The sequence below is a fragment of the Thalassophryne amazonica genome, chromosome 19 (assembly GCF_902500255.1).
Source record: "Thalassophryne amazonica chromosome 19, fThaAma1.1, whole genome shotgun sequence".
Classification (NCBI taxonomy): Eukaryota; Metazoa; Chordata; class Actinopteri; order Batrachoidiformes; family Batrachoididae; genus Thalassophryne; species Thalassophryne amazonica.
The window spans coordinates 19,184,334-19,197,618 of NC_047121.1; the positions used below are offsets into that span (position 1 = coordinate 19,184,334).

Consider the following 13,285-nt stretch of genomic DNA (forward strand, 5'->3'; position numbering starts at 1 on the left):
CTCACTACTTTAATGTGTCTTGTTGCTAGGAAACGATTTAGACTTTGACCCTTCACTGTGCCTTCACTCTGCAAGCAACCAAGATCAGTGGCAACCGGCCCCCACAGAGCTGAGAGGAACGGTGGGCGGATGCTCCATAAGTGAAAACCATTCCTGATCACATTCCCAGGATTTGTTTTACTGGGGGTGCACCGATCTGACATTTTCTCTTTCAATACGGACACCCAAAGTCAGAAACGGCCGATGCCAATCGTGTGCGTCATCTCAGCTCCATTTCATTTTGGGTGGGACCCAAACAGTGTCGACGTATGCACACAAGGACAGAGAAGCAGGTGAAGTGAAGACAATGTGGCACTCCATGCACACTGTTACTGGAACTGCACAATTCCAACCATAAAGGTTGGAATAAGAAGACCAAGTGAACTTCCCAAATGAAGTTTCAAAGCGCCACTCACTGGGGCGATGTTTGTGTTTAGACCAAATAAGAGGGACTGGTGATGCCCATTAATGTGAAGAAACCAGTATGTCAGCTGTGGAAAGTCCCCTCATTTATTTAAGTGCAATTTTTCTTAATAGAGCCTGGGAGTCTATTATGTTATTTGGAATATTTTAAATTTTTCCACATTCCAATTCAATTGGAGCAACATCCAATGGCTTCACATTTCGAAATGTCATAAAATGTCAAGGTGATCAATATCGTATGAGACCCGCAAGGGACAATTTCCAGTTTGCTGAATCTTTGTGGTTCATTGTGTGGGAGTCTGTCGTTTGATCTATTGGTCCCACGCACTTTATCCTTCCCAGATGAGTTGCTGCACAAAGGAGCAACTTCTTTTCAGACCAGTTAGTTTGGATGGATCACTCGAAAAAAACAACACTTTCTGTGCCCACCATTGCTCTCGTCTTTATTAGAAATTGTCACGTACAAATCATGGTGCATTTATGGAAATATGAAGCCACTGGATAGTCAACAAGTTATTGTGAGCAACCTAGTAAACATTTGCAGTAATAAGCATATCAGCTAATGAGTGACACAGTCCTGTTTGTTTAGACCCCATTAAAAAAAAAAAAAAAAAAAAAAAAAGGTTTATCATCTTTGGCATTGGAAAAAAAGTGATGAGGGTGGGTGGATTTTTAATTTTTTTTTTTTTTCCTTAGAAGGGGAGAACAAACAATACAGTAAAATTTTGGGGCTGGGAAATGAAACTTCTTTACTATTGAGCGCGAGTGGTTTTTGGCAATAATTTTTTTTATAAAATGAGGCTTTATATTTATGCTGCTGTTTCACACATATAGTCTATTTTGAACATAGTTTAATGCAACAAAGTGTGCAAAAAGTATATATATATATATATATATATATATATATATATATATATACATATATATATATACACACACACACACACAACAAAAATATAAACGCAACACTTTTGGTTTTGCTCCCATTTTGTATGAGATGAACTCAAAGATCTAAAACTTTTTCCACATACACAGTATCACCATTTCCCTCAAATATTGTTCACAAACCAGTCTAAATCTGTAATAGTGAGCACTTCTCCTTTGCTGAGATAATCCATCCAACCTCACAGGTGTGCCATATCAAGATGCTGATTAGACACCATGATTAGTGCACAGGTGTGCCTTAGACTGCCCACAATAAAAGGCCACTCTGAAAGGTGCAGTTTTATCACACAGCACAATGCCACAGATGTTGCAAGATTTGAGGGTGCGTGCAATTGGCATGCTGACAGCAGGAATGTCAACCAGAGCTGTTGCTCGTGTATTGAATGTTCATTTCTCTACCATAAGCCGTCTCCAAAGGCGTTTCAGAGAATTTGGCAGTACATCCAACCAGCCTCACAACCGCAGACCACGTGTAACCACACCAGCCCAGGACCTCCACATCCAGCATGTTCACCTCCAAGATCGTCTGAGACCAGCCACTCGGACAGCTGCTGAAACAATCGGTTTGCATAACCAAAGAATTTCTGCACAAACTGTCAGAAACCGTCTCAGGGAAGCTCATCTGCATGCTCGTCGTCCTCATCGGGGTCTCGACCTGACTCCAGTTCGTCGTCGTAACCGACTTGAGTGGGCAAATGCTCACATTCGCTGGCGTTTGGCACGTTGGAGAGGGGTTCTCTTCACGGATGAATCCCGGTTCACACTGTCCAGGGCAGATGGCAGACAGCGTGTGTGGCGTCGTGTGGGTGAGCGGTTTTCTGATGTCAGTGTTGTGGATCGAGTGGCCCATGGTGGCGGTGGGGTTATGGTATGGGCAGGCGTCTGTTATGGACAAAGAACACAGGTGCATTTTATTGATGGCATTTTGAATGCACAGAGATGGCATACTCACCGGACATGTCACCCATTGTGCATGTTTGGGATGCTCTGGACCGGTGTATACGACAGCGTGTACCAGTTCCTGCCAATATCCAGCAACTTCACACAGCCATTGAAGAGGAGTGGACCAACATTCCACAGGCCACAATTGACAACCTGATCAACTCTATGCGAAGGAGATGTGTTGCACTGCATGAGGCAAATGGTGGTCACACCAGATACTGACTGGTATCCCCCCACAATAAAACAAAACTGCTCCTTTCAGAGTGGCCTTTTATTGTGTACAGTCTAAGGCACACCTGTGCACTAATCATGGTGTCTAATCAGCATCTTGATATGGCACACCTGTGAGGTGGGATGGATTATCTCAGCAAAGGAGAAGTGCTCACTATCACAGATTTAGACTGGTTTGTGAACAATATTTGAGGGAAATGGTGATATTGTGTATGTGGAAAAGTCTTAGATCTTTGAGTTCATCGCTGAACTCAAAGTTGAGTTGGCGCTTTGATCAAAATTTTTTCTAAACCTGTGAGACACATCGAAGTGGACACGGTTCGAAAAATTAAGCTGGTTTTCAGTGAAAATTTTAACTGCTGATGAGAGATTTTGAGGTGATGCTGTCACTTTAAGGACTTCCCACGGAGCGAGACGTCGTGCAGCACTCCCAGGCGCCGTCGTCAGCCTGTTTCAAGCTGAAAACCTCCACATTTCAGGCTCTATTGATCCAGGACGTCGTGAGAGAACAGAGAAGTTTCAGAAGAAGTCGGTTTCAGCATTTTATCCGGATATTCCACTGTTAAAGGAGATTTTTTTTAATGAAAGACGTGCGGACGGATTGCAGCGTCGGCTCACAGCCGCCGCGACGCTCCACCACAGGAAAAACACCTCTGTTGGAAGCCTTAAGGACAAGTTGGAACATGTCCAGCTGTTAAACAATTTCTCATATACTCATTCCACTGAAAGCCATCAAAAGCCGCCTGGATTTTACAAATGGTTATCAACACGGAGGTGTTTTTCCTGTGCCCCGGCTGCGTCCCGACGCGCGGACCTGTCCGCACTATCCACTTGGCCACCATTCTGTGTGCTCAAAAATTATGGCTCAATCTTGTCTTCCAATACTTGAAGTAAAGTCAGTACACAGTAGTGTTCAGAATAATAGTAGTGCTATGTGACTAAAAAGATTAATCCAGGTTTTGAGTATATTTCTTATTGTTACATGGGAAACAAGGTACCAGTAAATTCAGTAGATTCTCACAAATCCAACAAGACCAACCATTCATGATATGCACACTCTTAAGGCTATGAACTTGGGCTATTAGTAAAAAAAAAAGTAGAAAAGGGGGTGTTCACAATAATAGTAGTGTGGCATTCAGTCAGTGAGTTCGTCAATTTTGTGGCACAAACAGGTGTGAATCAGGTGTCCCCTATTTAAGGATGAAGCCAGCACCTGTTGAACATGCTTTTCTCTTTGAAAGCCTGAGGAAAATGGGACATTCAAGACATTGTTCAGAAGAACAGCATAGTTTGATTAAAAAGTTGATTGGAGAGGGGAAAACAGACGCAGGTACAAAAAATTATAGGCTGTTCATCTACAATGATCTCCAAAGCTTTAAAATGGACAAAAAAACAGAGACGCGTGGAAGAAAACGGAAAACCATCAAAATGGATAAAAGAATAACCAGAATGGCAAAGGCTCACCCATTGATCAGCTCCAGGATGATCAAAGACAGTCTGGAGTTACCTGTAAGTGCTGTGACAGAAGACGCCTGTGTGAAGCTAATTTATGTGCAAGAATCCCCCGCAAAGTCCCTCTGTTAAATAAAAGCCATGCAGAAGAGGTTACAATTTGCCAAAGAACACATCAACTGGCCTAAAGAGAAATGGACAAATATTTTGTGGACTGATGAGAGTAAAACTGTTCTTTTTGGGTCCAAGGGCCACAGACAGTTTGTGAGATGACCCCCAAACTCTGAATTCAAGCCACACTTCACAGTGAAGCATGGTGGTGCAAGCATCATGATAGGGGCATGTTTCTCCTACTATGGTGTTGAGCCTATATATCGCATACTAGGTATCATGGATCAGTTTGGATATGTCAAAATACTTGAAGAGGTCATGTTGCCTTATGCTGAAGAGGACATGCCCTTGAAATGGGTGTTTCAACAAGACAATGACCCCAAGCACACTAGTAAACAAGCAATATCTTGGTTCCAAACCAACAAAATTAATGCCTCGCAGATGTGAAGAAATCATGAAAAACTGTGGTTATACAACTAAATACTAGTTTAGTGATTCACAGGATTGCTAAAAAAGCAGTCTGAACATAATAGTTTTGAGTTTGTAGCGTCAACAGCTACTATTATTGTGAACATCCCCCTTTTTACTTTTTTTTTTTTTACTAACAGCCCAATTTCATAGCCTTAAGAGTGTGCATATCTAGAATGCTTGGTCTTGTTGGATTTGTGAGAATCTAGTGAATCTATTGGTACCTTGTTTCCCATGTAACAATAAGAAATATACTCAAAACCTGGATTAATCTTTTTAGTCACATAGCACTACTATTATTCTGAACACTACTGTAGGTTCCACTTGGCATAAACCAATTAATTTCCAAAGAATTTTCAATTCAAAAGTAGTTTACTTTGGAAATGAACAACAAATAAAAAATGGATTTGAGCCAAACAAATCTAAGATTTTTGAGAATCCTGCATTAATTTTTGGCATTAACACAGTAAGCAATTTAAGCAAGTAATGTAAGAAATGTTATCTTGCTTCTTGCTGCCTGATTACATTCACAGCAACAACAAATAAAGTGTGACAAAAGCTGCTTGTGGTATGAAACGAAGATGTGATTCTGCAGAATGGTGGTCTCTGAAATTTTGAAGGGGCAAAGCTTCAATGACAAGTAGTGCAAACTCCCTGCAGCACTGTGCTCTCTCTAAACACATTCAGCACTATAGATTCCTCACTGTTGTGAAAGAACAGAGGGAAACGAGCAGCTGTATTCTCTAGGATGGCCAATTTTAGACAAAGAAGTCAAACAAGAGTGTTAAAATAAAGGCACAGACATCTTGGACTTTTTTTCTATTTTGTCCTTTTTCTCACTCCCAGTTTTGAGGAGCAGCAAGAGTTTCTGGAAGGCTCCATCGACTGTGATCACCATCAATTCTCTTGACTGCACAGGGTCTGACTGTCAACACGATGAGCTTCAGCCTTAGTGTATCAATCCAAAGGATATGACAGCCTCGCCCTCCCTTCCTCTTCCTCTCTCCAGGGGCTTTTCTCAGCTACACTCCCTCATCAGTACAAACTAAAACCTAAATCTGCAGCAACCGCAAAACTACCAGTACAACTCATTGCGCCATCTCTGAATTCAAATGTGATCCATTTATAGCCAGGCACGATCGTACACAGTCACAACAAACATACATTACAGAAACAACTACACAAAGCAGCAAAAGAAGTACTTCAAAGACTGTTCTATTAAACATCCTGCTCAAGGCCGCCTCTGGGGAGAACATCTCCACACAGATTTTTAGTCTGCCACTACCTTGCCAGCATCACTCCACCGCACCTTTCTCCATGTGTCCTTTGACCAGTTGCTTACAACAGCTGTTTGCAGGATTTGTCAGTGAAAAGTGGACTAGTGCTACCAGAGGCACAGAGCCAACACACTGAGAGGACAAACTGGGTCACACAGCAGTGAATGATGACCTTACTGGCCCACTAATTACATCACTCTGTTTAAACAGATTGTTTGGCTTCACTGGCAGCTGGGGTGCAATGCTTTTGAGAAGTGTGTCAGCTCTGGTTCATGTCATCTGTTTTGCCAAAGCCATTGCAACCTAATTTCATTTTCTCAATACAAATGACAAGTAAATGATACAAAAACCTTCAGGCTGCTTTAAATTCTTCACAAATGGCATCCAAAGTGGGCTTGGCTCCAACAGGTACCAGAGTCTGTTTACTGAAACCAAACGACTGCATCTCACTAATTAGGCCACTGTATTTAACACAAGCATTAGCCATCTCCATTAGCAACAGAAACATTAATTAGAAGAGAGCAGCCACTAGGTAATCTATCATTCTCCTGTAATATATCAATAACAAGTACAGTCGGGAGGAAACCACCGCATGGGGCTGTTGAGTGCTTTGGCAGCAGGCCTGAATGTCCACGCACCAAGATAACAACAACAGACAATGACACACATAAAAGAGATTTTAAAAGAAAACTGTAAACCTCCAAAAACCACAAAAATGGAATTTTCAAAGTGTTTCACGAAAGAAAGAAAAAAAATGTTTCCATTGCAGCAGGATCAGCCACAATTATCACAATGAGAGAAAAAGGCGCTATTTTAGTGCATTGTGGGGATTTTACCCAATATGTACAGAGTCCAGCCCATGGAATGACAGTGTATCAGTTTGTATTTACACACAGTCTCACACACACCAGCTCCTTCCTTTCCATTATCAACACATTCCGATCCAGGATGTCTTTGAGTTAGTACTCCCACTCGTCTGTCTTCATGTCAAGGTAGTTAAGAATGTTCTGGGCAAACTTCACTGCCTGCTTTCGTGCCACCTTGGTTGCCTCATCACCCTGTGGGTCCACAGCATCCAAAGCCAGGAGCTGTTTGGTCAGCAGCTCCTCCAACATCATGTAGCTCCTATCAACTCGCTTTCCATCAAAGCCCAGCACCTGAGCCTGGAGATCTGACAGGCTTCCCAGGACCATCCACACGGCCCGATGTGATGGGTGCTCATTGGGGAATGGATGACGGCACACCAGTGCCTCACGGAGGTCTAGGAAGGTCATGACGGCCTGAACCTCCACCACGGCACGGCGGCGGGCTTCTCTGATGCAGGGGTTTTTAGCTGTATCCACCTGGTCCAGGTGCAAGAGGAGGCTCTGCAGCTCAGCTTTGGGTCTAAAACTCAGATCACCAACGGCACAGTGCCGCAGGACGCCCTCTCGCAGGTGGGAGACGTGCGCCCTTACAGCCTCGATCTCACGGATGGAGTTATTCTGGGCCAAGTCATACCTGAAGAAACAAACACAGAATCCCTGATATGAACCACAACCCAGCAGTTTCACACAGACTGCTGCCATTTTATATCATAACACACATTGCTCATGTTCCACTGAAATATAGAGTAGCAGCTGTTGCAGAATCTGCACTACGGAACCTGGGAGAGGTCACTAAAAGTGATGTTTTCTGGCCGTAATAATTAGTGAGCACATTATGACCTAAACTGAGCTCTTGAAATATGTATTTTGTGCTTACAATTAGACATTTACGACATTTTCTCACTGTTCACTGTTGCAAGCTATTGAGCAGAGATTGCAGTTACTAGTAAGCTGTCTTTAACATTACATCTCATATTTGTAAGAGATGATAACTGTAGGCAGTTATTTATAGCCTTTTTAGTTTTCACCATTATGTGGTGACGGTTGACTAATAGTCTATGTTTTTGTGCACACAATTTAAACTGAACTGAGAGATGGGACAGGGAACAGACTACCGACAATTTGTTCCCAACTCCACTAATTTTTGAGAGATTCGTTTTGTGTTTGGATCCAGAAGCGTGCAGAAAATGAGACCGTTTTAACGGGCTTTGAGAACAAATGCATCAAAATACATGATCTGGATTATAAAGACAATCAAAAAAGAAAAACCTGTTAATTTAGATGGTAACTGTCTATTTTTTAAGCTTAGCACGGTGTGTGCTTTCATGGAGGGGCTGTCAGATCAGCTGCATGCACCGCTTAAAAAAACAACAACAACAACAAAAACAAAAGCAGGTTAGCTCCATGGACGAGTGTTTGGAGAAAGCCATAATTGAGACAAAGGCTGTGGAAAGACTGAGCTGGCTGTAGCAATCATGCAACAAACATGGACCAGAAATGATTCCGGTGTAAATAGATGTGTGTGTGTGTGTGTGAGAGAGAGTGAGAGAGATGCAGGAGTTCAGCAGCTCTGTCTCCACACCCACCAAAGCATCTGGTGTAAAACACACATTATGTTTTTGAACAGGCTCAACAGTGCTCCAGCCATAAAGCAATTTGTGCCAGTTGTTGGCTCAGTGTGGTTACAGTTTAAAAAAAGATACACTTATCAAATCATTCCTGCAAATGACCGTCCTAGGTAGTGTTTCTTTTGAACACAGACATCACTTCAAACTAAACACAATAACATTTGCTCCTGTGCAAGGTAAGTATAGGCTAAGGTGCCTAGATTAGGGGTGGGCAACTTGTTCCAGAAAGGGCCAAGAGGGTGCAGTTTTTCTTTGCAGCCACTGACTCCACCAGGTGATTTCAATCATTAACTGGTTCCATCTGCTCAAAGTGATATTAATGAGTGAAATCACCTGGTGGAGTCAGTGGCTGCAAAGAAGAACCGCACCCTCTTGGCCCTTTCTGGAACAAGTTGCCCACCCCTGGCCTAGATAGAGAGAGTGGCGACATGACAAGTCGGAAAAAAAAAACAAATCGGTGACGTGACTCATGGTGCCATCCTGGGTTCAAAATAGCATTAATTGTTAATCTGTCTATATGTAAATCCAGCTATTTTATTTATTTATTCACTGAAAATGCCAGGTTGTTGAGCACTTGGAGGCATAAATAGACACAACAAGGGCTTTAAGATGTACAGATTCCCTTCAGATCCGAACAGAAGAAAAATTTGGGAAAACGAAGTCAGAAGTCTGTGATGGAGGCCCTCGCATGTGGGGCCGGAGTTGTTTCTGTGATTAAAAGCCCAACCATTTTTTTTCCACACTGTGCTCAGACTCCGAGCCATACAGTGAAAGCAGAAAGTGTACTTTTCTGCTTTCAATCCTTCATCTGCCATCATATTATAATACAACCCCAATTCCAATAAAGTTGGGCCATTGTGTGAAATGTAAATAAAAACAGAATACAATGATCTGCAAATCCTCTTCAACCTATATTCAACTGAATACATCACAAAGACAAGATATTTAATAAAGTCTTGAAAAGATACCAAGGCACTCATCTAACAAAAAAGTTAAAATGCCTTTATTTTATGGGCAAATCAGAATTAAAAAATGCACTTCAACGCGTTTTGGCTAGAAGCCTTCATCAGGAATGATGAAGGATTCTTATGATTTGCCCATAAAATAAAGGCATTTTAACTTTTTTATTAGATAAGTGCCTTGGTATCTTTTCAAGACTTTATCTGTACTAGCCCTCTACCAAAGAGCACCATCTTAAAACAGATTTAGTTCCAAGTAGCACTCCAACTCTTCAGCTTTTCTACAAGATATTTAATGTTCAAACTGATAAACTTTGTTTTTGTGCAAATATTTACTCATTTTGAAATGGATGCTTGCAACACATTTCAAAAATGCTGAGACAGTGGCAACAAAAGACTGGGAAAGTTGATGAATGCTCAAAGAATACCCGTTTGGAACATTCCACAGGTGAACAGGTTAATTGGAAACAGGTGAGTGTCATGATTGGGTATAAAAGGAACATCCCCAAAAGGCTCAGCCATTCACCAGCAAAGATCACCACTTTGTGAACAACTGTGTGGGGAAAAAAACAAACAAAACAAAACAGTCCAACAGTTTAAGAACAATGTTTCTCAACATTCAATTGCAAGGAATTTATGGATTCCATCATCTACAGTCCATAATAGAATCAGAAGATTCAGAGAATCTGGAGAACTTTCTACACATAAACGGCAAGGCCGAAAACCAACACTGAATGCCTGTGACCTTCAATCCCCCAGGTGGCACTGCATTAAAAACAGACATCATTGTGGAAAGGATCTTACAGGGTGGGCTCAGGAACACTTCAGAAAACCATTGTCAGTTAACACAGTTCGTTGCTACATCTGAAAGTGCAAGTTAAAACTCTACCATGCAAAGCGAAAGCCATACATCAACAACATCCAGAAACGCCGTCGTCTTCTCTGGGCCCGAGCTCATTTGAAATGGACAGACGCAAAGTACAAAAGTGTGCTGTGGTCTGATGAGTCCACATTTCAAATTGTTTTTGGAAATCATGGACGTTGTGTCCTCCGGACGAAAGAGGAAAAAGACCATCCAGATTGTTACCAGTGCAAAGTTCAAAAACCAGCATCTGTGATGGTATGGTGGTGTGTTAGTGCCCATGGCATGGGCAACTTACACATCTGTGATGGTACCACCAATGCTGAAAGGTACATCCAGGTTTTGGAGCAACACATGCTGCCATCCAAGCAACATCTTTTTCAGGGACGTCCCTGCTTTTTTCAGCAAGGCAATCCCAAGCCACATTCTGCACATGTTACAACAGCGTGGCTTCATAGTAAAAGAGTGCGGGTACTAGACTGGCCTGCCTGTAGTCCAGACCTGTCACCCATTGAAAATGTGTGGCGCATTATGAAGCGCAAAATACGACAACGGAGACCCCGGACTGTTGAACAACTGAAGTCGTACATCAAGTGAGAATGGGAAAGAATTCCACCTACAAAGCTTCAACAATTAGTGTCCTCAGTTCCCAAACACTTATTGAGTGTTGTCAGACGGAAAGGTGATGTAACACAGTGGTAAACATACCACTGTCCCAGGTTTTTTGAAATATGTTGCAGGCATCCATTTAAAAATGAGCAAATATTTGCACAAAAACAATAAAGTTTATCAGTTTGAACATTAAATATCTTGTCTTTGTGGTGTATTCAATTTTAAATAGATTGAAGAGGATTTGCAAATCATTGTATTCTTTTTTTATTTACAATTTACACAACGTCCCAACTTCACTGAAATTGGGGTTGTAGTATTTGCTGTGTGCACGCTGATTACAAATGGATCAGAAAAGTCCACACATTATAGCACAAAGTCAATGAAAGAGGAAAATGTACATGTTACATTTGATTTGGAGGTGACGATTGTCAAAAGAAAAGCTTGTTGAGGGTCAAATTAGTCCAGAACAAAGCATAATCCAGAGACGGAGAACTTTAAAACTGTCACATACGTCATGGAGTAACAGAGCTGCAGCTGCATAAATCAGGCTTTAAATTAATTAAATAAATCATCTAAAACTGTAAATGTATGTAAATTTGATAGCTTAACTATTTTCATATTTATTTTGACAGCGCCATGTTCTGAGTTGACACCACTCTATCTAGGCACACTAGTATAGCCACCCACCCCCCGCCCCCACTCAAAAAGGAACAGAAAATGTTAAAATGGTCTTTCATGGTTAAAAAGTTGACTGTCTACTGTGCTTCAGTATTTTACCTCCAAACATCCTTTACCATTTCCATGCACTCATTCCTACCTGCGTGTGTCATCTCCCTCTCCTTCCAGGTCTAGATGTTTCAGCAGGCCATTATCTCCTCCACCACCTGTTTGCGGTAATTTCGGATCGCTGCATTCCCGGACACATCCAAAGCGTCCAGCTCGACCTGCATCTCCGTCAAGATTCGTGACAAGTGGGCACAGCTATCTCTCCCACTCAAGCCCATTAGCAGGGCCACTAGCTGACTGCGTGCCACGCTCACCTTAACCATCACCTGGTTGATGTGGTTCACTGATTCATGTGTGTCCCCTGACAGAGGCAGGGAGAGGGCCTGCTGCTGTGTGCGTCCTTCTATCACATCCTGTACAGCACAGAGGCGTGTCAGTGCCCGGTATCGTGCCTTGCGGAGCGGCACCCTTCCTTCAGTCTTCACCTGTGTCAGCCTGAGGATGAGCTCCTGCAAGGCATCCACAACTCATCGGTGATCTCCACTACCCTGCCGGCACGTTGTGGTGCCACCACATGCTCATCCACGAGCTGTTGTGTGGCATGAGAAAGGTCCTCAATGGTTACACGGGAGGGGTGGGTGGCGTTGTCCTCCATGTAGCGCAGGAGGCGATCCACTTCTTGCGCTGCATGCTTTCGTGCTCCTTGCAGATCTGGTTTGCCCTCTGTGTCCACCTGATCCACCTCCAGCAGCAGTCGCGTGAGCTCACGCTCAAGGCGCTTGTACTCACGGTCATTCTGCAGGCCACTGAAAGTCCACACCTGAGGTCCTAAAGAGGCCACTTCTTTCTGGATCTCAACCAGATGCATCATAGCAGGGTGCTGCGGCTGATACATCTGCTGCTGCTGTTCCACCAGATGATGTTGCTGCTGCTGCCCAGGGCTGCCATGGTCCATCCTCTTCCCCCCATCAAAGGGCTTGCCAAACAGGCTGGGGAAAAGAGGAGCACATGAAACAATCAAGATGTGAATGTAGTAAAGACCTTCAGTTTTAATTACACACAGTCCACAGTCCCCACATTTTCAGAGCCCATATGTAATTCTGTATTTGGTAATTTAACATTTCCCATAATCCCCCAGGTGGCACCCTGCACGTCCCAAATGCAACACGGCACCAGCAGAGTTCCAGCGTCTCACAGCGCATGTAAACAATGGCTAGCGACAATGTGGATGGCACTGATCCAGTGAGTTCACAAGGGAGTGATGACATGTCCTCCCAAGTTGAGAGGAATATCGGGAGGAGGTGTAGCACCTGTGATGGGCTTCTGCTGTGCCCCAATGTTGTCTTATTGTCTATACTTCCCGCCGTGTGCTTGCACGGCGAGTGCTGAGCTCCTGACACTGGAACTCTGCTGAAACAGACCTCTTGCATGAGTCACGGGCCGAGAGACGGCACGAGATTCACAACTGTGAAACAGCAAATAGTCTTTTTGGATGTGTTCTTGTTGGCTTAACAATGCACTGCACTACAGCATCCTAAACCAAACCCTCATTCCCACAGCCATGGTGGTCAACACCAAAAAACACCCCCCCCCCCCAAAGAAAAAAAAAGGGGGGAAATAATAAATAAATAAAGCCGCAACATAAAATATGCTTTAGTTTCATTACTTTGCATCCGCCCATCTGTCTGTGCTCAGCATAAGTCTAGTGGTACTGCCAGGATCTTCAATTTCACAGGGAACATTC

General features: G+C 43.0%; 1 protein-coding gene across 1 annotated transcript; it reads right to left on the reverse strand.

Annotated features, from left to right (window-relative positions):
- Positions 1-5,002: 5,002 nt before the first annotated feature.
- LOC117532207 (BAG family molecular chaperone regulator 5-like) lies at positions 5,003-12,592 on the reverse strand. Its single transcript, XM_034195512.1, is given in 4 exon segments — positions 5,003-7,388; positions 11,633-11,687; positions 11,690-12,064; positions 12,067-12,592. Coding segments are annotated over 4 exon segments (1,401 nt in total). The 5' UTR covers positions 12,497-12,592; the 3' UTR covers positions 5,003-6,847.
- Between the last annotated feature and the right edge of the window lie 693 nt (positions 12,593-13,285).